The 27,002-nt window shown below is 35.6% G+C and overlaps 1 protein-coding gene across 4 annotated transcripts in view; it reads right to left on the bottom strand.

Annotated features, from left to right (window-relative positions):
• The window catches only part of RC3H1 (ring finger and CCCH-type domains 1), a 73,853-nt gene that overhangs the window by 23,708 nt on the left and 23,143 nt on the right, over window positions 1–27,002 (bottom strand). For 2 of the 4 annotated variants that reach the window (XM_043923054.1, XM_043923053.1), the window contains exons 2-9: window positions 18,674–19,041; window positions 16,344–16,464; window positions 15,388–15,627; window positions 14,712–14,887; window positions 13,409–13,609; window positions 8,017–8,149; window positions 3,075–3,193; window positions 1,635–1,747 (exon numbers count right to left, since the gene is read on the bottom strand). In XM_043923054.1, coding sequence (XP_043778989.1) covers window positions 1,635–1,747; window positions 3,075–3,193; window positions 8,017–8,149; window positions 13,409–13,609; window positions 14,712–14,887; window positions 15,388–15,627; window positions 16,344–16,464; window positions 18,674–18,904 — 1,334 coding nt within the window. In that variant the 5' untranslated portion in view covers window positions 18,905–19,041. Of the gene's footprint in view, window positions 1–1,634; window positions 1,748–3,074; window positions 3,194–8,016; window positions 8,150–13,408; window positions 13,610–14,711; window positions 14,888–15,387; window positions 15,628–16,343; window positions 16,465–18,673; window positions 19,042–20,481; window positions 20,501–27,002 lie in introns of those variants that run through there. The other 2 variants (XM_043923055.1, XM_043923052.1) reach the window with 2 other exon arrangements.

Consider the following 27,002-nt stretch of genomic DNA (forward strand, 5'->3'; position numbering starts at 1 on the left):
GTATAAAGGTTAAGAATCTAGCCCTAATTATTTTTCAAATAGAGTTGTTTCATCATCATATTTTTTGATATTGATGTGAAATGCCACCTTTTTTCACATTGCTGAGTTCATATCTGTATCTGGAATTCTTTCTAGATTTTCTACTATATTTCATTGGTCTATCTATTCCTATGCTAATACCACAGTTTTTATACTTTAGCTCATAAAACAGGTTAATATTAATAGTTATTAGTCTAGTCCCCACTGAAGACTTTTTTCCCCAGAATTTCCTGGTTATTGGTGTATTTTTCTTCCAAAGGAATGAATTTGTTAGGGCCCAAAAATCACCCTGTTAAGATTCTGAGATTTCACTGAATTTACTGTTTAAGAGAAAATAAAACCTCTATAATGTTAAGTCTCATCCAAGAACATAGTATGCTTCATTTAGTCAACTCTTATGTTCCTAGGTAGTTTACTAACTCAATTCAATATAGATCCTGGGTATTTATTAGATTATTTGGTGTTTAACTTTTTTGTTTTTGTTGTTAATGCAAAAAGGATTTTAATGTCACCTTACTTTTTAACTGGTTATGTTTCCCTTTTTAGTTTATATGAAAGCAATTCATTTTTTGCTTTCAATAATTTTTTGATTTGCTACTTTACTAAATTCTTGGTTCTCTTGATTCTCATATTTCTCTTGAATTTTCCCATTTAATGATTTCGGCTATTTTATTCTCTTGCTTACATACATTAGCTACAACTTTCAGAATGTTAAATAACACTTTTTACTAGCAGAAAAATTTCCCTGACTCTGGTCTGAAACAGGACTGTATCTAATAAACTAATACCAAGTAAGCATCAGGCTATCATGCTGGCTCTTGACTTGAGATATAATTATCATGTTGGGAAAATGTCTATGACATTTTTGTTCTACTAAGGAACCTTGATGGACATCAAATATTATTCAAATGCCTTTTGGTATCTTTGGATATGATCACATGGTTATAAAACCCTTCTCTAACCTACAGTAATTATACTGTGCTACCTTTGCACTTTTGTAATGGTGTCTATTTTAATGTACTGAATTCCAAGTTATAATAGTTGGGATTTTAAAAATATCATGTGAGATGAATCTGTAGCTTTCTTTAATTGTGCTATCTTTGTCAAATATAGTGTCCGTGTTACACAGATTTTACAAAACAATTAAGAGGTTTTTCCTTTCTTTTTACTCTGTGCTGGAGATTTAACATCATTGAAATTATCTGGTCCTTGAAATCTGAAAGAATCTGTGAAAATGAGCCTGGCAGTAAATAATTCGATAGACCAAAGGGCAAATTTTTCCACTGAAAATGCAATTTTCAATTAGTTAAGGTCAATCGGTTAAAGCTGATGAATATTCTGAGACTTTTAATTTGGGGGAGGGGGTAATGAAAATAACTCACTTCTAGATTTAGTTAACCATAAGTAGTTTTCCAATTGTAGGCACAGTGTAATGAAACTGATTTGCTTTTCTTTTTTTAAAGTTTTATTTTACTTTCTAAACATTTCCTAGTCATCAAAGAGAATGAGAATACATTTCTTCCTATTTCTCAATGGCAGCAAATTATTCTCTAACACATTATTGGAAGGTTGAGTCTGAGGACTTTCAAACTTACTTTTCCAGTTCCTCCTGTGAGTGTGCAAATGTACAGCTGGCCCCCCGAGGGCATCCTCCTCTCTGCTTCATGTCTCGACACATGTATGTTTTATATTTGCTATGCTGCGGAGGCTAAGATCAAAATTAAACATTAGCTATTTAAAATAATGTAAATTTTGTGTCGCTATTTAAGGAACTTAATAATCCAGATGAATAACTCAGATTAACTTAATACACTTATCTAGACCACTCAGAGCAAAAGTGCTGGAACATCATCCTGTCTGAGGTCTTAGAGAGTCCAAAAATAAATTACTTAAAAAATATAGCCCTGATTTTTCTATGTTGATATTAACTATCAAACATGTAACATCACATAAATTCTTGATTCAATCTCATGAGGGCTCTATGAGCTTCCTTCCAACATTTTACAGTGGACAAGCAAACCCCTGGAGTTTAGGACCTTCAAATACTTAACCTGTCTTCTAATACTTGATTTAGACAGTGTTCAATGTAACTATGCTTACAATTATGTTCCTTTATAACATACTACAAATCTACATGGGCAGAACTTAAAAGTTAATATTATTTTTTGTAACAGGGAGTTAAAAGTTAAATTTTAATGTTAATTTTGCTAATCATAAAATAAAGTTCTGATCCTAGATTGGGAAAAACGTATCTGTACTATTCGACTTAGTAGGACACTTCTAGTATTTCTTACTTTTAAAGAAATTGTTAATATTTACCTGAGCCAGATAAATTAATAACAAAGTTTTAATTTCTCAAGCTTACTATGGCAAAATAAAAGATAAAGTGACCCTAACATAAATTCTGAGGGTGAAATGAAATCATTGGGAGTAAAATTTAAAATTTCAGCCATAACATAGGCTATTATATTTTACTGCCATATATTCCATTAAAAAATACCTGAGGAAAATTTGACCCACTGGCATAAGAGACATTATGAATGAAAAATATTTAAATACTAATAGAGAAAAAGCATTTATAAAATACGTGAACAGTACTGGAGAAATACAGCATTAGCACTAAAAAGTAATACTTACAATCAAACAGAAAAGCAATAGTAACCAGGAAAAGAATAAGTTTATATAAATGGAATAACCTTTAACATGAAATCAAATGCTGCTATATCCAATGTGAAAAGTGACTCCAGCACGACATCAGGCCAACAAAGATTACTTCATTTCAATGCCATCAGACAAAATCACTAGGCTAATCCAGTAAACTGGCTGCTCATCATTCTAAACTAAAAATCTTACTATTTTTGTTACATTTTTCTTGATGTCTAAAGGAATAGGGAGTTAAAAATAGATTTTTAATTTTTAGTTTAATTTCTAGTCTTTACAGAGTCTAAAAATATTCTTGTCATCTTATTGCCTTAATTTTTATCTGTGAGGATAACCACAGTAGTTTAGTTCTAAATGTCAAACACCTCCCTTACCTGCTGTTGATCCGCTCCTTTTTTGCTGTGGTTCTGGATATAATCAACCAGCCCATGTACCACTGTACGCACAGCAACCAACCCATTTTCGAGCTGTTCCCAAGTAGGAGGAGGAGCATCTATACAACAAATAAAAAATTTTTTTTCAAACTATGTTATTCAAAGTTCTGCCCAGTACTAAATTAGTAAAGGAGTGTCAGCACTTCAGTGGAATTAAGCTAAGTTTCATATAGCTATTCATGAAACAGCTTATTCACCTAAAAATCATTTTAAAGAAATAAATATATCCTTTTAAAGTAGGGGTTGCAATCTAAAGTAACTACAGAGACAGTGAAGGTAACATACAGGAATGAAATATGACAGATAATAAACAGCAACTGTCATCAGACCCTTATTGTTGGAAGTAACAATAAAGGGTGACAGGTCTGGTACTCTGATGACCTAGAGGGGTGGGGTGGGGTGGGAGGTAGGAAGGAGGTTCAAGACAGAGAGGATATATGTGTACTTATGGCTGACTGACACTGTTGGATGGCAGAAACTCACACCACATTGTAAAGCAATTATCCTCCAAAAAAAAAACCCCAAAAAACTCATATTAGAATCACTGAAAAATAGAGTAAAAAATAAATTTCAAAGAGATAAAGTGATTTTTAAAAAAAAGAGTGATGGGGACTGTGTTAAACAGTATGTCTTCCATCTAAGGTTATGGTGACTACCCAACTTCAGCTGACTGTTGCTATGTGAAGATGCAAGGATGACGCTGCCAGATATACTTCTGTTTCCCAGGGAAAACTGAAATTTGAGATTTTTATGTAAAAAGTTTTAGTTTTAAATGTTTGCACCTAAAAAAATGAGAGTATAGTACAGACCAACACACTCTGGATCAAATGTAATTGTGAACTGCCTATAGTCAAGCCAAACTGTAATGTCTATTTTGAAATTTTGTATAAGGCAAATATTGGTAAACAGAATGCTTAAAAAGTTTAATAGAAGAGCTATTATATAAAGCAGCTGTGCTATACACACTCTTCATTTGCTAAGTACTGTGATTTTCTAAAAATTAACTACAAAGCTAAATATGAAATGTTCTCTAAAAGAAATACAAAATGAAGCAAGAATGCATATGTATAAATGACTTCCTGTTGGAACACTCTGAAAAATTTCTGGGTGATGGCATTTGAACTAGGCTTTGAAAGACACATGGAACTTCATCAGGAAAAAAGGATAAAGGCACAGAGAAAATAAAAAGAACAGTCATACACAAAGTATTTTACTGAATACCTACAAAGCTTCAGGTATTATTCTAGTTGCTCGAGAAGCACGAGATATCAAAACAAAAATCCTTATTCTATTCAAGGAGAAAAGCCAGACAATAAATAAGATAAATAAGCAAAACAAATTATCTATAGAATGATGAGTTGAATAAATAGAGCAAAGAAAGGGAGTGGAATAGGTATGTGTAAAACTTTAGACAAGGTTGCCTGTAAAGGCCTCCTTGAGAAGGTTACATTTGATTAGAGACTCAAAAGCAGGGTCTGAGTGTGCCTTGTGGATCTACTACGATATATGGGGAGAAAAACATTCCAAGAAGAAGGAAGAATAAGTACAAAGACCTTAATATGGGAGTATGCATGACATGTTAGTGGAGGTGAAATCTGGAATAAATGAGGTGTGAAAGAGTGAAGGAAGTTGGAGAGAGGTAAAGGAAGACCAGATCATGTGAGGTCTGGTAGGTCACAGTAATGACTGGCTTGTATTGAGTTTTTGAGCAAAGGGGTAATAGAATCTCTGGCTCCTATGTTAAAACCAGACAGACAACAGGAGGCTATTCCATCATCCATGAAGATAGAAGAGGGAGGTAGTAGAGAGGTGATAAGTAGATGGATTCTGAACGGATTTTAAAGGTAGGGCCTATGAGGTATGCTCATAGATCAGATGTACCTTATGAGAGAAAGATGAGTTAATGATATCTCCAAGGTATTTGGCCTGAGGAAATGGAAGAATGGAGTTGCCACTAAAAGGAATGATGGGTGGGTGGGTGGAGAATATGGGCTGGAACTCACTTTTAGACAGACTACTCTTATAATTATTGGATATTCAAATAGAACTACTGGATAATAGGCAGACAGATATACAAAAGAATTTAAGAAGAAAGTCTAGGCTGTAAATACTAAGTTACACAGATTTTAAAACACTGTCAACTATAATATATATCAATTTTATGTGCTACCAAAATAAAAAAAAATTGCTAATTATTACATGTCACTAATTATACAAATGCAGCCCAATTTCAGAAATGCTAAAATCTGAAAAAATGTGAGCCTCAGAACTGATGAAATATAGCAAGTTTGTGAGTCATACAAATAAAATCTAAAGCTGTGAGACTAGATGAGATTATCTAGGGAATGAGTATAAATAGAAAAGAGAAGAGACACAAGGATTAAATTCCGGAAGCACTTCAAAGGTTAGAAAATATGGGGGAAAAAAAGAAAAAAGTTTAGAGGTTATGGAGAGAAGAAATCAGCAAAAGAGGCTGAGAAGGAGGTATCAATGTAGTAAGAAGAAAACTAGGAAAGTACAGTGGCCTACAAGTGAAAAGAGTGGTACAAGGAGTAGATAGTAAACAAATATGTTAAATGCTAACAGGTCAAACACAAAGAGAATCATGATTTGATATTTGGAATTAGCTGCATGGAAGTCATTTGTGACCTTGACAAAAGCCACTTTGATTGAGTGGTAGAGATAAATGTCTGATTGGAGTGTGTTCAAGAGAGTGCTATAAAGAGTATAGAACTGGAGTTGTAGGTAGATGGCAAATGATGTCAAAACTGGGTTTTGATGAAAAGAATGGTAAAATGCTTGAATGTTGACAGAGCTACTCTATAGAGAAGGAAAACTGATGACATAAGAAACAGAGGCTACTGAAAGGATATACTTGACAAGATGATACTGGCACATAAGGAAAGAGGGTGGCCTTAGCTAGAAGTATGCCTTATCCACTGTCACACAAGGAGGGCTTAGAATATATTGGTTCAGACTGGTGTAGACAGATTGGTGATTGATGAAGCAGTGAGCTTATGAAGTGCTCTTTTAACTGCTCAGACTGTTCAAAGCACAGCAGTGGGGAAAAAATAAAATCACTGTGTTCTAAAAAAGATCTTAGAATCCCTGGCAGTCCAGTGGTTAGGACTCTGGGATTCCACTGTAGGGGGCGCAGGTTCACTCTCTAGTTAGGGAACTAAGATTCTGAATGCTGTGAAGCATGGCCAAATAATAAAATAAAAAAATAAAAATAGATCTTAACTGATTTGATTAAGCAATTTTGGTAATAAATTTACTACTCTGAAATGTCATTGTCAAGTGTTCCAAGCCTTATTCTATAGGCAATGGGTGTCATTAAAAGTTTGAGTGTCAAATAAGATCAGAGATGTGATTTATTTTGCAGCAATAAGCAGATTAGATTAGAAGAATCAAAAGAGTAGAGGAGAATGAAAGGCATTTAGCTTCAGGAAAAGGAATGAGGCACTCATTGAGGCAGTATTAATCTATGGGCTACAGAGATACTGTGAAAGAACAGACAAATCTTGTTTGAAACGGTGTGTAGAGCAAGTGAAAGGAAAAGATATGAGGCAAGACAAAAGACTCAGGTTTTAAGCTTACATACCTCAGAGAATCAGGTCATTTATTGAGACAGGGAACACAGGAGGAAGAGCAAGTATCAAGTGAAGATGAGTTTGCTTTGAAACACTGAGCAGAGAATGTAGAATCTCAGAAAGCATTTGGGAAAGTAGGTCTGGAGTGATGAACAGATAATAGTGACAGAGGTATTTGGGAATCTATTATTTGTAAAGGAACAATACCTGATGCTGAGAATGAATGACAAACATCTTCAACAGAGAGTGTAGAAAAAGCAAAATTCCAAGAACACAAGCAGCCTACTCTTTAGGGGGCAAGAGAGGAAACAGCAGACAAAGAACAAAATAAGACAGAACTAGCATTCAGACAGGCCAGAAGAGAATCCTAAGACTACAGAAAGATAAGGTATCAAGATAGTTTATCAAGGAAGTAGTCAACAACATCATCAAATGCTGAAGGCAAATAATTTAAGAAGCCTTTGGAATTAGAAACTAGGAAATTACTAGTGAATATTAAGAGCTTTTTAGTTCAGTAGTAGGAATAAACACAGGGACAGTAGCATATAAACTAACACACCCAAGATGTAAGTATCAGGTGAAAAATGAAGGTTGGTTGACTTTCAGGTTAAGGAGAAGGGACAGGGAATGGCTTGACAAATTAGACATGCAAAAGAGGATATGTGATGGAACAAGATTATTGTGGAGATGGGAAACTTGGGACCAAAAAAATGCAACTAAGGACATATAGGGCTTCCCTGGTAGCTCAGAGGTTAAAGCGTCTGCCTGCAATGCGGGAGACCTGGGTTTGATCCCTGGGTCGGGACGATCCCCTGGAGAAGGAAATGGCAACCCACTCCAGTACTCTTGCCTGGAGAATCGCATGGACGGACAAGCCTGGTAGGCTACAGTCCATGAGGTTGCAAAGAGTCGGACACGACTGAGCAACTTCACTTTCACTTTCAAGGACATAGTATACAGAAAAAAAGAAAAAACCCGGAGTTTTGTCAAGAGATGAAAATGGTAAAAATATAGCACAATTTTGTGATGAGACAGGGAAGAAACATAAAGGATCCCAGAATGAAATCTGTTTTCCTGGTGAAGTGAACAGAACAGTAAAAAGTATTAAATAAATATTAGTTGAAGTAATAAAGAGACAGACAAGATTGGGGCCAGAAACTTAACTACAACAGAAAAGATTCAGAATTACTACTCTGCGAAATTCTAGAGAAATGTAACAAAAGACAAAAGAATCACTGAATAGTACTAAGGCACGTATAGGATAGTCCATTAATTCCCCCTGAATTTACCTGGACTAGGGTCAATGTTTGCTAATAGCTCCAAATGGGGTCTTAGTCGATTCAAGTTTGCTGGATCTCCAGTCCGCTGGAGAGCAATTGTTAGTTCCTGAACGCTTTGTGCAAAAGAGGCTGGGGTCTGCAACTTAAAAAAAGATAAATATTAACTTCCCCCAAAGACCAGATAATCCTTTTAAAATAAAGATTATTTACAAGATAACAATCATTTTTGCAATTGATTATATTTAATTTTTATCCTCGCCCACATCTCATGAGTTGGCCAACTGGATAACTCTCTTCCTGAAGAAACCTTACACTTCTCTGCATCCACAAGTTGGTATATTGTATACTCTCTTCTCTCTGCCATTACACTCCTCGAATGTGAGATCTTTCTCAACTCTTCAATTTCACAACACTCTTTAGAGCTCAGGTTCTTTTAGCACTATGTCAGTTTGCCTCCTGGATCCATTCAAATAATTGAAATTTGGAAATAAAGTCTAGAGATAATGTTATACAACAACAAAAGCAATGAAACTGGAGTCAAACCAAGTTTGAATTCAAGTTCTGTTACAGGCCAAAGGTTATGGCACCACAGACAACATTTACAGACTCGATCTGAACTCATTTGTTGCATGGACTACATAATTTGAGTTCATTCCAGTTCAGAAAAATTCTGTATTTGGTTTGGGATTCTTGGAAGCTATCAGGTTGCGTGTTTTCCTAAGGCTTAATGGACACACATACTTGCCCTAACTCTCCTAAGGTGGCCAATACATTTTACCGTTAAAGAAAAGAAAAAGATTAGGTGATGCTTCCCTAGTGGCTCAGTTGGTAAAGAATCTGCCTGCAATGCAGGAGTCCCGGGTTCGATTCCCGGGTTGTGAAGATCCCCTGGAGAAGGAAATGGCAAACTACTCCAGTATTCTTGCCTGGAGAATTCCATGGACAGAGCAACCAGGCAGGCTACAGTCCATGGGATTGCGGAGTCGGATATGACTATGCGACTAACTTCCACTTTTCACAACTAAGAGTTCTTACTTAAAAACATTTATCTGTGGTTTATTAATATAGAAGAGGGCTGCTCTCGCCTTATGAAATGGACTGCATTCTGCCTATGACATGTGCATCTTTCTAAATAAACTTACTTTCACTTAAAAAAAAATACATGTATGAAACTTTTTCTCCCCTGCAGGTCATTGCTTTTTTTTTTTTTGAGGTTGGAATTGCTTTATTGGGGCGAGTGCGGCAGGCCCGCCGTGGTCAGGTTAGTGTTCTGCCCTTGGAGGAGCCGAAGCCAGGTACCTCCACCCGCCACCCCCCTGGGTTAGTGGAACATGCAAAGCTCAGTCAGAGGGTGGAGGCAGGGGTGGAGCCGCCAGGGCCTGGGCGATGGAGCAGGAGCGGGCGGCACCGGCCGGCAGCCTGGTTGGCACAGACCGCCCCATACAGGTCATTTTAAAAGGTAAATTTTAAATAGCATACATTTAAAAAAACATGGAGCAACACAACTAATCATTTAAAATGGTGACATGCCCCCAGTGTTCATCGCAGCACTGTTTATAATAGCCAGGACATGGAAGCAACGTAGATGCCCATCAGCAGACGAATGGATAAGGAAGCTGTGGTACATATACACCATGGAATATTACTCAGCCATTAAAATGAATTCATTTGAATCAGTTCTAATGAGATGGATGAAACTGGAGCCGATTATACAGAGTGAAGTAAGCCAGAAAGATAAACACCAATACCGTATACTAATGCATATATGTGGAATTTAGAAAGATGGTAACGATAACCCTATATGCAAAACAGAAAGAGAGACACAGACGTACAGAACAGACTTTTGGACTCTGTGGGAGAAGGCGAGGGTGGGATGTTTCGAGAGAACAGCATCGAAACATGTATATTATCAAGGGTGAAACAGATCACCAGCCCAGGTTGGATGCATGAGACAAGTGCTCGGGGCTGGTGCACTGGGAAGACCCAGAGGGATCAGGTGGAGAGGGAGGTGGGAGGGGGGATCGGGATGGGGAATACATGTAAATCCATGGCTGATTCATGTCAATGTATGCAAAAAACACTACAATATTGTAAAGTAATTAGCCTCCAACTAATAAAAATAAATGGAAAATAAATAAATAAATAAAATGGTGACATGCCTTTTATTCAATTTTTTCATCTTTGCATGTTTTTCATATACTTATAATGGGTTATTTATAAACTTCTGGATTTGTTTACCATTAACATTATAACAAAGATATTTTTAAAATATCTAATGATCTTTATTATAAAATACTTCAAAGCAATTGTCTAATATAATTCCTGTGCATCTATCACTGAGATTTAACAAAAATATTTCACTAACACTTTTAAAAAGAAATTTAATGCTATTTAATAGCTGAAGAGAGTATCTGTCCTGACATAACTGCAATTTTATTGGCCATGTAACAGTGTTCTGAGTAGATGTATATTTACTTCTTTAACCATCCCCATATTTAATCCTTTATAATAATTTAGCAAATAACACTTTTGAGTTTGTAAATTTTTTGAAAGTTTGGATTATTCTTTTAAAATAAATTCCTGGAAATAATAACTCTGGTAAAGGACATGAATATTTTGAGGTTTGGGGACTTCCCAGTGGTCCAGTGGTTAAGACTTCTCTTACGCTGCAGGGAACTAAGATCCCGCATGTGAAAGTAATAGAACACTGTAAATCAACTATATTTCAATTTAAAATGGAAAAATTTGAGGCTTCACTCACAAATTAGTTCCCCAAAAATCTGTAATGTATTTTACAAACCATCAGCAATGAATGAGAGTATATGTTTCTTTATAGTTTAACAGACAGTATTTGTCATGTTACTGTTTTAGATGTGTATTTATTACTGGGGCCCATTCTACCCCATCCATTAGATACATTTCCTCTTTGTGACCTCTAAATTCATATTTCTTTATTAATTTAGTACGGTTATTGATTTTCTTGTCACTTTTAATAAGTTCTCTATTTCCATCATCCAATACAGTGGCCCTTAGCTATATAAGGCTATTAAAAACTTCAAGTAATATAAAAATTTTAGTTTATCAGTTACACAAGTTACATGTCAAGTGTTTAATACCCAAGTATGGCTAGTGATCACCATATTGGACAATGCATGTATGTAGAACATTTTCATTATCACAGAAGTTCTATTGCTGTATATAGTAACAAGATGTCACACTGCAAACTTCATTTACCAATTTGTTGCATGAAAGTTTAGGACATTAAATTCAAATTAATGCTCACGATGTGAACAAATTATTACAGAGTATACATTTAGGTATATAGTCCAGTTCAGATAAGAAGGTTAATTATCTCCTACTAGAGTTTTCACAAAAGTCAGTCAAGTTTCTCTTCAGAAGTAGAAAGGAACTCCAAAAGATCATGATTAAGGTTATAATCAATTACATAATTTCACACCTAGGAATGGCAGGTAAAGTTTTGGTAAAGGTATCTACAGGACAGAACAAATAATATATACTGAAAATTATGCATCACACAGTTATAAAACACATTTCCTAATTTTCCTTTGACATCAACCTACTACTTATTTCAAGAATTTTATCTTTAGGAATAGCAACAACAAAAAAAGGGTGGGGTGGGAAGAATAGCCTGGAAAGAGGTTTGAGTGGTTAAGAGCCGGATTCTTGAGTCAGAGCGTCCAAGTTCAAATCCAGCTCTGTCACTTATTACCAATATGACCCTGGAGAAATGTATTTAACCACCCTCTGTTTCTGTATAAAAGGAATATTACAGGGCTGTTGAGACGATTAAATGAATTATTTAAAACTGTCTGAGCCACCAGGGGCTCCACTACCATGGCCAGGGTTTAATCCCTGGTCAGGGAACTAAGACCCCACAAGCCATGTGGTATGGACAAAAAGTAAAACATTCTAAGCAAAGTATTAACACATTAAAATAAAAATAAATAATTAAAAGTACCAGACACACAGTAAGCTCTCAATAAGTGTTAAATATTTTTTATGTATCTTACATACTCACATTTCTTTAAATTAAATATATGGTGGACTCGCACATATAGTCTCATTTCTATGGTTATAAGTGTTAGGTAGTTAGAATAGGGAAAAGGAGTCCAAAATGGCGGTGGCTAAAAGACAGGAAGGGAAAGGCCCGCGAAAATCGAGCAGAGGAAGGTCAAAGGAAGGTCCGACTCGGACCAGAGTGAGGACTTCAGGTAGAACAGCGCTCCTGCCTAGGCCCAATTTGCATAGGACAGGCCCAGGGGGAAGGAAAAACATATAAAAAGAGGAGCCATCTCCCACGCGATGGGGTGCTTTTTCCTTCGCGTCTTTGGATCGATGTGCCCTCACGCCTCGAAGATGGATTTTCCCGCTATTATCTAAATAAAATAGAGCTGTAACACTGAGCTGGAACACCGAGTTATTTAAGAGCTATAACACGGTCCGCTTGAGACCTGAGAGCTATAACATGGTCTGTCCAAGAGAGCTGTGACCCGCCGAGGGGGCTTTAATGTCTGTCACTCCAAATTTTTGTTGTGACGAGACAAAGAAGTGAGGAGCATACACTCGGCTGACGTAAGGATTTAAGATAAAATAGCAAAAATTAAGGAAAATAGTAGAAATTTTTAAAAAATTGTTGAACACATTATATACAAATGGCACTTAGAGACTTTTTAAAAAATTATTGAACACAATATATACAAATGGCACTTAAAGACTTTTATACAGCACTTTCACAAATTTCATGTTGAATTAAACAAAACTGGCTTAAATATCACTCTATAGCTTTAAGAGAATTAAATATAGCTTTTAGAGTCAGAAATTTTAGGGATCTGACCTAAATTCATGTGTACTTAAGTGATCTTTTCATAAAAACAATTAAAAGTAAAAATAAACTGAAAATTTGATCAAATTTAGAATGGTTGGTAACTTATGTGAAATTTTCCTGGCTGAGAGTCACAAGAAACCTCAGTGTACACATCTTTCAGGCTATTAAATAGGTGCTCCAGGAAGAAGATAAAAGCATTGAGAAAATGAGTTTAATGAATATAGTGATCAAAACTCAGAGAAAAATAAAAGGGAGAGAGGTGATGAGAAAATAGAGACGGGAGACTCTCAAAGGGATGGAAGACAGCACTGGATAAAACTTAAAACATTGATTAAATCAATTCTTATGTAAGCAATGTCAACTATACCTCAATTTAAAAACCTTTATATGAACAAACTGGTGTTATGGTGACTAGTTATGGCATGACACTCAGCTACAGAGAATATAATTTACAAGAACTTGATATACAGTATTCATTTTAATACATATTTGTTAAATAAATGAATTACCAAACTCCATGATTATCAAGAAGTAAGGAACAAAAAAAGAGTCTACCTTGTCAATAATGGACTGCATATGAGATTTGTGAGATTGGTCCCCATACAGCAAAGAGGACCACTGGTCTGGTGCAATTCGTAAGCCTGCTTCCATAGCAATCTGCACTATCTGGGAGTCATGTTCTCGCCGCAGAGCTTCATAGGTTCTAAATTCTTCTTTCAGCTGCATCAAAGAAGAGTCTTCATCACGTTTGGTGACCTAATAAGATAGATGTAATCTCATAACGAGTCAAGTAAGAAACAAACTGTGTTTATATATTATAAGACCACATAGAGACATGAAAATACTTTGAAAAGAAGAAAATTCTCATACAACTATTCTGAAAAACACTGTGCCTTTTTTAGTTTGAGTGTCAGATGAGGGGATGCGATGGCCTCCTTATAGCTTGTTATCAATTAACAATTTTTCAGACAGGCTCCCCTGGCCATGAAGTACTTGTTATGTGTTGTGTCAAAAGCAAGAAACCTTGACTTTAAGAAGTAAGAAAAACAAAATGAACAGTAAGAGACGCATACTGGACACCAATGTTTGAAGTAGTGCTGATTCAATCTGTCATACAAAGGACTATGTTCTGTGTTACTGCATATACTAAAATCAAAATGGCAAATGGAGCTCCAGCGCTGTATATGTGGAATTACGTCAGGAGCAAAAAAGCCACATAAAATGCTCTCCTGCTTTAATGTCTCTCTCTTTACATCAATTCTGTTTGTAGTCTTGATGGAAAAATGACATGGCTTTATAGTCTCTTCAAATACAAAAATCTATATGCCTTGATTTGATCTATGCTGTTCAATATCTAATATACAAAATTCAATGCCATAAGATTTAACTTTAATAGGACACCATCTCCCTGGAGAAGGGAATGGCAACGCACTCCAGTACTCTTGCCTGGAGAATCCCATAGACAGAGGAGCCTGGAGGGCTATAGTACACAGGGTTGCAAAGAGTCAGACACAGCTAAGTGACTACATTCTTAATCTTTTTTTTTTTAAGATTTTTTTTCTTCTTTTCTTGATGAGGACTATTTTTAAAGTCTTTGTTGAATTTGTTACAATATTGCTTCTGTTTTATGTTTTGGTTTTTTGGCCAGGAGATCCGTGGGATCTTATCTTCCTGACCAGGGATCCAACCCGCACCCCCTGAATTGGAAGACGTCTTAACCACTGGACCATCATCTACATTCTTTAAAAGAAAATCTGCTAAAATTTTATGAAAAGATACAGGCAACTTTATCAAACTCAAGTTTTACTACTTAAGTCTGGGGAAAGGAAGTTTCCTTTTAAATTGAAATTTACCATACCTTGAAGCAGGAGGCTCTATAAAGGAGCTGGACAACATGCCCAATGCTAGTTTTAGAGGCTTGAGGAAACCGTGGCTCCAATCTTTGCACCACAAAGAGAACCAATACTTTTCTAGACAAAGCAGAACCATCTTCTAAGGCCAGGAGAACCAGCTTTAGGGCTTCCTCCTGCATTGCTAGGAAAAGTTGAACAAAATCAAAATTTATCACGTACAGATATAAGATAAATCCATTTCTTAGAAGGGCAATATTTAAAAATTTCTACAGGTACCACTTAATTAAGGGGCAACACAACCACCACCAATATTCACAGCTACACTTTTTGAACCATATGGGGACAATTTTGTATTACATTCCATATATTTAAGAAAGCAGGTTAATACAGTTAAGGAAAACCCCTATCAAAATGAATAAACTTCTGGCATTAAGAGAAAAGTTTTAAGTGTACTGAAAAACTGACTTGTCATTACCTAAGTCATGATTATGGGAAACTAAGTGAGACATTAGTTGATAACAACAGAATACTGCAGAGAACTGACCTTTTTATATCACCTATAGTGCCTGGTGGGCTGCTGTCTATGGGGTCACACAGAGTCGGACACGACTGAAGCGACTTAGCAGCATCAGCAGCATAGTGCCTACACTATACTTTAAATATCAAATTTTAATTATATACCTGGTCCAAGGAACTGGCAGCCTCTAGCTCTGACTGCTGCCCAAAGATTGGAAGAGAGTTGCTGAGGATTCTGGTGTTGGAGAATGAGCTCTGTAACTGTTCGTTCACCTAAAGATCGAGCTGCCCTCATGGCACGAATCCTGCCTTCTTCTTCCACTAGTTGGCAGTGGACCAGCGTCACTAGCTTCCTCTGCATTGGGCGACTCAGAACACTCTGAGTAGTACTATTCAGACCCACTCCTTTAAAACAGAAGAAAGAGTTATTTCTAGGTTTCCAATGCAATTTTGGAGTCCAGAAAAATTTCCTCTAATGGGCTGATTGACTTACAGGTATATGGAACAGTTCTGGGTTCTATCAGGATATTTAAATTAAACAATACAAATCACATAAATGAAGCCCAGTTTGTAGTTTAAAAGTATAAAAGCTGTTAACTGCATGCAAATGGAATACTCACTATGACATTAAATATATCATTATTCATTTTAATCATAATAAAAAAAGGCTAGTCAATAATTAAAAATTCATATCTTAGGTCTTAGCAGATTTGGTACATTTTATAGTGGTTAAGCTCACCTTTTCAATGAAAACAAGCCATTATTGGCAAGACAGTAATGGTAACTTCCAATTGTATTGTATCCCCAACAGCACACCACACAAAACTGGATAGAAGGCAGACAATTCAGGGTTGTCAAATGATACAAAGCCCTTCTGAAACCACTAGAATGTTTATACCTACTTTTGCAACCCATTCAAAAAATGTTTCCAATAAACAGTACCTAAACTTTAAATTCACTACTGTATTTGTTGTGGTTTATAATGATATTATTTAGCATCAGTGGGTTTGGCTTATAATAAATGAATGAATTTTGTTAACACAGCCCACAACTTTTATGGTCACAAAAGCATCTTTGATGAACATGTGCTTAATTAGCATGGATAATTTCATCCAATTTACCTCTAGCACTGCTGAGTGGTTTCAGGTACAGTGCTAATTCTTCTACACATTTCTTGGCTTCCTCATAATGCTTTGTATCTTCAACCCCACTACACAAAGTAATGGGCTGCTGCTCAGGAACCTAGAGGTCAAAAAAAGGGTGTTTGAGTGCTCACTAATTAATTATGATCAAATGCTTGTCGAGTATATTTTATGCACTCCTACTCTCCCTGGTGGTTCAGATGGTAAAGAAGCTGCCTGTAGTGCAGTTCACCCAGGAGTGGTAATGTAGTGCAGGAAACCCAGGTTCAATCTCTGGGCTGGGAAGATCCCTTGGAGGAGGGAATGGCAACCCATTTCAGTATATCTTGCCTGGAGAAGCCAATGGACAAAGAAGCCTGGTGAGCTACAGTCCATGGGGTCGCAAAAAGTTGGACACACTGAGCGACTAACACTTTCATTTACACTCTATCACTGGCACTCTATCAAAACTCCCATTAAATTTACTGAATTCTTTCAAAAAGATCTTTTCTATACATACATACAAAATTATAGCATTAAAAATTTTTTGTTTTATTTCTGTAACAGCTTTATTGAGACATAATTTGTATAACATATAATTGACCCATTTAAGGTATATATCCAATGACTTTAAGTATCTTCACAGTTACGCAACATCAAAATTTTAGAACATTTTCATGGCCCCCCCAAAAGAAACCCCACAGTCATGCCTGCCCTATTTCCCCTCAAACCTCCTCCAGTTGTAGAAAGAAACTAATCTATTTTCTGTCTCTCTGGATTTGCCTATTTACAACATTTCATATAAACAGAATCATATAATTTCCAAAGTAGCTGTACCATTTTGCATTCCCACCAGTAATAAATGAAGGGTCTCTGTTGCTTTATATCCTCACCAGTATTTTGTGTTGTGTTTTGAATTTTAGCTATTTTAATTCATGTGTAGTGGATCTCGTTGCTGTTTGCACAATTCCAAAAGGTTATGTTTTGTTTATACTTGCTATAAAATGTTGGCTATCTTTCTCTTATTGTAAAATATATCTTTGCAGCTTATTTACTTTATATATAGTAGTTACACCTCTGACTGTCATTTTAATTTGCAATTCTTCAGTGACAAACAATGTTGAGCAAGTTTTTATTTGCTCATTTGCCATCTGCATATCTTTGGTGAGGTGTTCAGATCTCTATCCATTTAAAAATGATAAATCATTTTAAAAATGATAAAACTCCTTTTATAATGGAGTTGAAAGAGTTCTTTATATGTTCTAGATACATGTTTCTTCTCAGATACATGATTTACAATTATTTTCTTCCATTCTGTGAGTTAGTCTCTTACTCTCTTGACAGTGTTGTTTGAAGCACTACACTTCTGGTTTCGTTTTTGTTTTCTGGCTGCAGCTTGTGAGATCTTAGTTCCTTGATGAGGAATTGAACCTGGGCCCTCAGCAATGGAAGTGCAGAGTCCCAACCACTGGACGCCCAGGGAAGTCCAATAAGTTTTCATTTTGAATAAGATGTTCTAGAACTGCTCTCTTTATCCCCAGTATACATAGTATCGACTTTCCTTACTTTTTATCCACTTATAGGAAGACTGATCCAGCAAATATTAGTGGTACTAATATTAATATAAGTATTAATGTCCAAGTTCTAGTATATTTATTCAGAAAATGATTCACAGTAAACATATGACACTTCAGACTCACACTATGCAAATCAGTGAGGGACTGTTTAAGTGAATCATATCTATCTCTGAAAAGCCTGCCCTCCTTGGCTTTGTGAAACCTTCTGAAGATACTACTCATCTCTAACTTAAGAATACTGACACAAAGCTTTCAGAGTATCACCTTCAGAATCACTAATTTTTATATTTTATGTATTTAAGGAGCATTTGCTCCTACTCTAGACAAAAGGTTCCAAAGGTGGTGTTCTATAGTTTTCATCACTTTCTGTATCTTTCATTTCAGTTAGTACCTACTAAGAAAAATTGTCTGAAGCAGCTTCATTTTTCTTATTAAGTAAAATGCAACTGTTTAGCAAATAATATCTTCCCCAATATTAAGAAGTCCTTGTGACTTACCTCTGAGGTTTCTCTAGTGACCTGAGAGCTAAGGTTGTTGAGAAAATCTGACCACCAGATTGAGTGTTACTGTGCAATGACTGAGAAACACTGTACTACCACAACAAAACCTAAAGTACTGAAATAAAAGGATCTAAACAGTACTGAGCAGAATTTTATCTATTTAAATAGAGGGCAATATTACTCAATCAGTTTCTCTCAGAAGGAAAATACACATATACAGACATTTAAAAATGTAATAAGTTAGCCAACTAACCTGAGCACCCACTAGCTGCAGCAAGGCTGAGTTCACTGGGAGGAGTTCAATGTCTGTATTGATAGTGGTCTGGTCAAATGGGCAAGCCTTGCGGTGGAGCTTGTTCAGGCACATCTTGCAGACAGTATGGCCACAACCCAAACTGATGGGCTTTCGAATTGTTTCGTCAAAAGTCTGAGTGCAAATTGGGCAGGAGAGGAAATCTGTCCACTGTGGAGCTTGTACAGGCATTGTTCTGGAGTTACAATTTACTCACACACACACAAAATCTAAAGCAAAGATTCCACTGGAATCAAAATCTTTGAAAAAAGTTTTTTTTTTTTAAATATCTTCTGTAAATACAGTCAGCACATAGTGTGAAATATAACCTGAAAAACAAAGAAAGAAAATGACTGTCTTCCTTTACTGTACATTCTCACCCTACTACCTGTAACATTTCATGCCACATTTATATCAACAGAGTCTACCTGTTTTGCATTTTTACAAAATCAGAGCCATAATAAAACACCTAGTCTCATCCCTTCATTTTAGAGATGGAGAGTAGATTTTTCCTCAGAAAAAGGAAGTAATCTGCTGTAGGTGACAATAACAAAGTTGGATCCAAGATCTAAGTCTCTCAATTTATCTAAGTTTATGATTGTTTTATATTTTAAAATTAGACTTAAGATAGCTAAGACTACTCTGATGCATACAATCTGTTCATCTGTGAAAATTCATGAAGCTCTACACTTAACAATGTATACATTTCAGTGTACCTTATACCCTAATAAAGAGTTTTTTAAAAACTGGCCTAAAGTAAAAACTACCCTATAATATTTTTATCATCAAATTCACTGTGGATAATGAGATTAAAAAGCGATTGTGGGGTTTTTAACGTTTATCTTAAGAGTTTTTTTTTTAACTGGTAAAGATCTTTAAGCCTCTGTTATGGCTTATATTTGCTTCTATAGTGTACTGTGTTATAACATAGTTAAAATGATTTATTTCAAAAGATTTTTTAAATTCCCAAGTGTAAGAATGATAGAACAATACAGTTAACCAGAACATATACACATACAGTCAAATTTTACTGTCTATCCACTACCTTTTTGTAGGGGATAAAAATCAAATTACAAAACTTATCACCTGTGTCTAACAGAAATTTTCTTTACATATAAAATCTAATCTGAAATTTCTTGCACATATCTTAAACAATACCTGCTACACTTACTGTAACTGTAGTTTCTAAAACTGAGAACTGATGAACAGAACAATAAAGTAACACAGTATTACATGTTCTTAAAGATTTGATTATGCTCCCTAGAGACTGTTTATGGAAGAAAAGAAAAACTCATCTAAGCTGTAATTAATTAGAAAGGTAAATTATCTACACATTTTATTTTCCAAGCATTACATTTAATTCAGGTTTTACTTAAGTAATTCGACCTTAAATCAAGCCCATTATGGAGAGAACAATTTCCATTAGTATGCTAAAAAATTTTATCCAGTCATTCAACAAATATTTTACTAAGCACTACTAGTACTGTGTGCCAGACTCTGAATTTTTAGGGAAACAATGAATCTCTGTAGTATCTGCCTTGTGAGTAACCTGAGCTTTGTCTGGATTTTTGTGCTATCAAATAAATGGATAATGGGGAAAAAAATGTAAGAACCTAGACAGTTAACAAGTTAATTTCATATGTAGATCTAAAATTAAAGTTATTTGTGTATGTTCAAATGGCCCGTGCAAAAACAGGACAGAGTTAGTAAAGAAAATGCCCACATTTTTATTTCTATAATTAATTATAAACATTTTAAATAAAATGTACCTGCAAATAGAATGAGTAGCTACAGGCATATTTACATTAAATCTTTTATTACTTAATAAAAAGAGACCATCATCTGAAGTGCTAAAAAAGAAAATGAAATTTCTAATTACTCAATTGTAGAGTCAAATGCTACAATTTGCATGGGGTTGTAGAATGCTCCAAAATAAAGGAGAAAAGTGCTTAAAAGACATAATATTTAGAATGAGAACTGGTTATTAGTCAGAAATGTTTGCTGAAGTTGATTAAGTATCATCCAATCTTTTCTATAAATTAGCATGCAGCTTAAATTAATGCCTAAAAAGAATCTGATCTTAAACCTTCACAGAGTAAATGGTTCCTTCCTTTTTACCAGTATGGCTGTGTAGAGAACTTAACATTTGTTAATTAATCATAAAACAAAGTTAAAACATGGCACTTTATCCCCTTAACACTATAAAACTATAGAAACCCAAAAGAGAACAAAACATAAATGCTTTATTGCACAATCACTATAATTTTTACTATTTATACGTTATGTGCCACATACTGTAAGTGTACTAAATGCTTTACATAGAACAAAATGATAAAAGTAGGTAACTACTGTTATCCCATTTTACAGATACAGTTGACCCTTAAACAACATAGGTTTGAATACCAAGGGTCCACTTGTATGTGGAATTTTTTTTTTCAATAGTAAATACTGCAGTATTACAACGACCTGCTTCCCTGGTGGCCCAGATGGTAAACAATCTGCCTGCAATGTGGGAGACCTGGGTTCAATCCCTGAGTTGGGAAAATCCCCTGGAGGAAGGCATGGCAACCCACTCCAGTATTCTTGCCTGGAGAATCCCATGGACAGAGGATTCTGGTGGGCTACTGTCCATGGGGTCGCAAAGAATTGGACACAACTGAGTGACTAAGCACAGCACAGCACAACAACCTGCAATTGGCCGAATCCTGCAGAACCACAGATAAGGAGGAACCATACATATGGAGAGCTAACTATAAATTAAACATAGATTTTCAACTGATTGGAGGGTCAATGGAGTTCAACTGTCAACTCCATGAGAAATGGAGGTTTAGTGAGGCTGAATAAGCTAAAAACAAAAAGAGCTGCAATAATAACCCAGATGTTATTGTTTAGTTGTTAAGTCGTGTCCTGCTCTTTTGCAACCCCATGGATAGTAGCCCTCCAGACTCTTCTGTCCATGGGATTCCCCAGGCAAGAATACTGGAGTGCGTTGCTATTCCCTTCTCCAGGGGATCTTCCCAACCCAGGGATCGAAGCCAGGTCTCCTGCACTGCAGGCAGATTCTCTCTGTCTGAGCCACCAGGAAAGCCCAATATGCATCATATATAGATTTCATAACAGAAAAAGGAAAACCATAATCACATATTCTGAGACTAAATTCAATATAGTACAATTGGGGAGCTTAAAAAAACAAATCAAAGCTACAGGAAAGCCAGAAACAAAACAAAAAATAAAACAGAGAGCAAGACAAAACGATATGAGGTTAGACTAAAGAATTAAAAGGAACCAAAAACTATAGGATCTTTTAACTCATAACCAGTAGTTCATGGTAAAGAATCCACCTAAAAAGCAAGAGATTTTCCCGGGCCAGGAAAATCCCCTAGAGAAAGAAATGGGAACCCACTCCAGTATTCTTGCCTAGGAAATCCCATGTACAGAGGCGCCTTGGCAGGCTATAGTCCATGGAGTCACAAGAGTCAAACATGACTTTACGACTAAACAACAGTGGTATCTAATCATAATGTTAAGGCACTGAAGAGGCAGGAAATGATCCACTTCATTGTTTTTTAAAACAAGGTATGCCTACATTATCAAAACATGCAGAATAATTAAAAAGAGAATTAAGCATGTAGAAATGTTAAGTTAAAGCAAAACTTTCAGACCAATACATATGATGTCATTTATGTTGGGGGAAAAAACCCTACAGTCTTGGTATCAATGAATATAAATGGATAGAAGAAAAAGATACAGAAAATATCTAACAAACTTAATAGCAGCTACATAGTTGGGCAACTTACAAAATGTATACAATCACAATTTACTTATATAAGTACAAAAAAACTGAAAGAATGAAAACAAGAGAGACCACATTTAGAACACAAATAATTATTATAAAACTATTAAAAACATTTTCTTTAATAAATTGATCTTCATTTACTACACATATTTGGATAGTCAAATCATCAAAATTACTTATTAGTTCTTTATAAAATTCATTAAAAACTCCTTTAAGAACTTCTCTAGAATTTATGCTTCAAAGAACCAGTATAATTTATTACTTTTATAATAAAATGTACCATTTCCATCTGTATTAACCTAGTAAAATGAAGTATATTAATTGCTAACCCCTCACACATTCCAGTTAAGTAGCTCTTACAGCATAACAAAGTTGACAGAATTATCATTCAGAATCAGCACCCAGCTCTTCACAAAAAATAAAAGTATTCTTTTGACCAAAAAGATGGGTTTGAGAGACAAGGAGAAAACAGTATTTTAAAAGTTTGACTTTGGATAGAAAATTTAATGAATAAGAATAGTAAGTCAATCTTTGACGATTCTATTTCAATCAGTAAAATCATAAACCAAAGCTTTTTTAAAGACTCAAACTGGCATTAAGTTGTAGCAGGTACAAGAAGAATTTCCACTTCCTCATTCTTTAAACATCTTTCTCCAAAGTCATCTTTTAAAACACTGTTCAAGCTTCTCAAAAGACAGTTATTTACACCATCTTCAACTACAAAACACATCTAAACCACAAAGGACATATGACTTTGTGAATATAATAAACATTCTCTCAATCAAGAGTAAACATGAGACACTTTAATCATAACAAGCAAGAGGAGGCTGAGAAGACAAAGGAGCTGTAACTGGACAAAGAAACAGGAATTAGGTGACTTTGTTGGAATTCTAGATGTGTCCAAAGAGATTACTGCAACAGGTGAGCACCTGGAATAAAAATGAAAAAAAAAAAAGTAACAGGAAGACAGTGCCACACCCCACCTACAGTGACTGCGCCGGTGTTTTGGTCTCACCACTCCAGTGAAATAAATGGCTCTTCTCAACATCACCAAGATCAAGCCCTGAGCTTTTGGAGTGGGAGCACTGACTCCAAGATCCTAGACTATCAGAGAATCCACCCTAGGGAGTATCAAATAGTGAGAACTCCCACAAAGGAAACCACAAGTATTCCTTGTAAGGAAAACCCAAGTATTAAATGATACATTAGATGAGATGGATCTCATTGATGTCTTCAGGACATTCCATCCAAATACAGAAGAATACACCTTCTTCTCAAGTGCACATGGAACAGTCAATTTATTAGAAAATTGAAATAATTATCAATCATCTTTTCTGACACAACACTATGAGACTAGCTATCAATTACAAGAAAAAAAAACCTGTAAAAAACACAAACACACTGAGATTAAACAATACATTTCTAAATAACCAACAGGTTACTGAAGAAATCAAAAGGGAGATCAAAAAATTTCTAGAAACAAATGACAGTGAAATCACGACAACTCAAAACCTATGGGATGCAGCAAAAGCAGTTCTAAGAGGGAAGTTTACAGCAATACAATCCTGCCTCAAGAAACAAGAAAAACATCAAATAGACTAACTTTACACCTAAAGCAACTGGAAAAGAAGAACAACAACAAAAAAACAAAATTAGCAGAAGGAAATAAATCATAAAGATCAGAGCAGAAATAAATTAAAAAGAAATGAAAGAAACAATAGTAAAGATTAATAAAACTAAAAGCTGGTTCTTTGAGAAGATAAACAAAATTGACAGCCCTTTAGCCAGACTCATCAAGAAAGACAGAAGAATCAAATCAACAAAATTAGAAAAGAAAAAAGAGAGGTTACAACAAACAATGCAGAAATACAAAGGATTATAAGAGACTATTATGAATAACTATATGGCAATAAAATGGATAACCTGGAAGAAATGGACAGATTCTTAGAAAACTTTAATCTTCCAAGAATGAACCAGGAAGAGGCAGAAATTATGAACAACCCAATTACAAGCACTGAAACTGAAGCTGTGATCAAAAATCTCCCAAAAAACAAAAGCCCAGGACCAGATGGCTTCACAGGAGAACTCTATCAAACATTTAGAGAAGAGCTAACGCCTATCCTTCTAAAACTCTTTCAAAAAATTGCAGAGGGAGGAACACTTCCAAACTCATTCTACAAGGTCACCATCACCCTGATACCGAAACTAGACAAAGACAGCACGCAAAAAGAAAACTACAGGCCAATTATCACTGATGAATATAGATGCAAAAATCCTCAATAAAATTTTAGCAAACAGAATTCAACAACACATCAAAAACCTCATACACCATGATCAAGTTGGGTTATTCCAGGGATGCAAGGATTCTTCAACATACACAAATCAATCAATGTGATACATCATATTAACAAATTGAAAGATAAAAACCATATGATAATCTGAATAGATGCAGAAAAAGCCTTTGACAAAATTCAGAAGCCATTTATGATCAAAACTCTTCAAAAAATGGGCCTAGAAGAAACCTACTTTAACATAGTAAAGGCCATATATGATAAGCCTACAGCAAACATTATTCTCAACGGTGAAAAACTGAAAGCATTCCCCCTAAGATCAGGAATAAGACAAGGGTGTCTACTTTTGTCACTATTATTCAACATAGTTCTGGAAGTCCTAGCTACAGCAGAGAAGAAAAAGAAATAAAAGGAATTCAGGTCAGAAAAGAAGTAAAGCTCTCATTGTTTGCAGGTGACATGATACTGTACATGAAGTGAAGTGAAGTCGCTCAGCTGTGTCCCACTCTTTGCGACCCCATGGACTGTAGCCTACCAGGATTCTCAGTCCATGGGATTTTCCAGGCAAGAATACTGGAGTGGGTTGCCATTTCCTTCTCCAGGGGATCTTCCCGACCCAGGGATCAAACCCAGGTCTCCCGCATTGTAGGCAGACTCTTTACCGTGTGAGCTACCAGGGAAGCACTATAGAAAACCCTAAAGATAGTATCAGAAAATTACTAGAGCTAATCAGTGAATTTAGCAAAGTTGCAGGATACAAAATCAATACACAGGAATCACTTGCATTTCTATACACTAACAATGAAAAATCAGAAAGAGAAATTAAGAAATCAATCCCATTCACCATTGCAACAAAAGATAAAATATCTCTAAGAATAAACTTACCTAAGGAGACAAAAGAACTGTACACAGAAAATTATAAGACACTGATGAAAGAAATCAAAGATGATATAAACAGATGGAGAGATATTCCATGTTCCTGGGTAGGAAGAATCAATATTGTGAAAATGACTATACTACCAAATGCAATCTACAGTTTCAATGTGATCCCTATCAAATTACCAATGGCAGTTTTCACAGAACTAGAAGAAAAAATTTCACAATTCATATGGAAACACAAAAGACTTTGATTAGCCAAAGCAGTCTTGAGAAAAAACAATGGAGCTGAAGGAATCAACCTTCCTGACTTCAGATTATACTACAAAACTACAGTCATCAAGGCAGTATGGTACTGGCACAAAAACAGAAATATAGACCAATGGAACAAGATAGAAAGCCCAGAAATAAACCCACACACCTATAGGTATCTTATTTTTGACAAAGGAGGCAAGAATATATAATGGAGCAAAGACAGCCTCTTCAATAAATGGTGCTGGTAAAACTGGATAGCTACACATAAAAGAATGAAATTAGACCACTTCCTAACACCACACACAAAGATAAACTCAAAATAATTAAAGACCTAAATGTAAGACCAGAAACTATAAAACTTTTAGAGGAAAACACAGGCAGAACACTCAATGACATAAATCAAAGCAAGATCCTCTATGACCCACCTCCTAGAGTGATGGAAATAAAAACAAAAGTAAACAAGTGGGACCTGATTAAACTCAAAAGCTTTTGCACAGCAAAGGAAACTATAAGCAAGGTGAAAAGACAACCCTCAGAATGGGAGAAAACAATAGCAAATGAAACAACTGACAAAGGATTAATTTACAAAATATACAAGCAGCTCATACAATTCAGTGCCAGAAAAGCAAGCAACTCAATCAAAAGTGGGAAAGAGACCTAAACAGAAATTTCTTCAAAGAAGACAGACAGATGGTTAACAAACACATGAAAAGATGTTCAACATCGCTCATTATTAGAGAAATGCAGATCAAAACTACAATGAGATAGCACTTCACACCAGTCAGAATGGCCATCATTTCAAAAAGTGTACAACAATAAATGCTGGAGAGGGTGTGGAGAAATGGGAACACTCTTGCACTGTAGGTGGGAATGTAAATTGATACAGCCACTATGGAAGATGGTATTGAGATTCCTTAAAAAACTAGGAATAAAACCACCATATGATCCAGCAATCCCACTCCTAGGCATAAACCCTGAGGAAACCAAATTGAAAAAGACACATTTCCCATTGTTCACTGCAGCACTATTTACAACAGCTAGAGCATGGAAGCAGCCTAGATGTCCACCGACA

This window comes from Cervus elaphus, chromosome 14 (genome assembly GCF_910594005.1).
Source record: "Cervus elaphus chromosome 14, mCerEla1.1, whole genome shotgun sequence".
Lineage (NCBI taxonomy): Eukaryota > Metazoa > Chordata > Mammalia > Artiodactyla > Cervidae > Cervus > Cervus elaphus.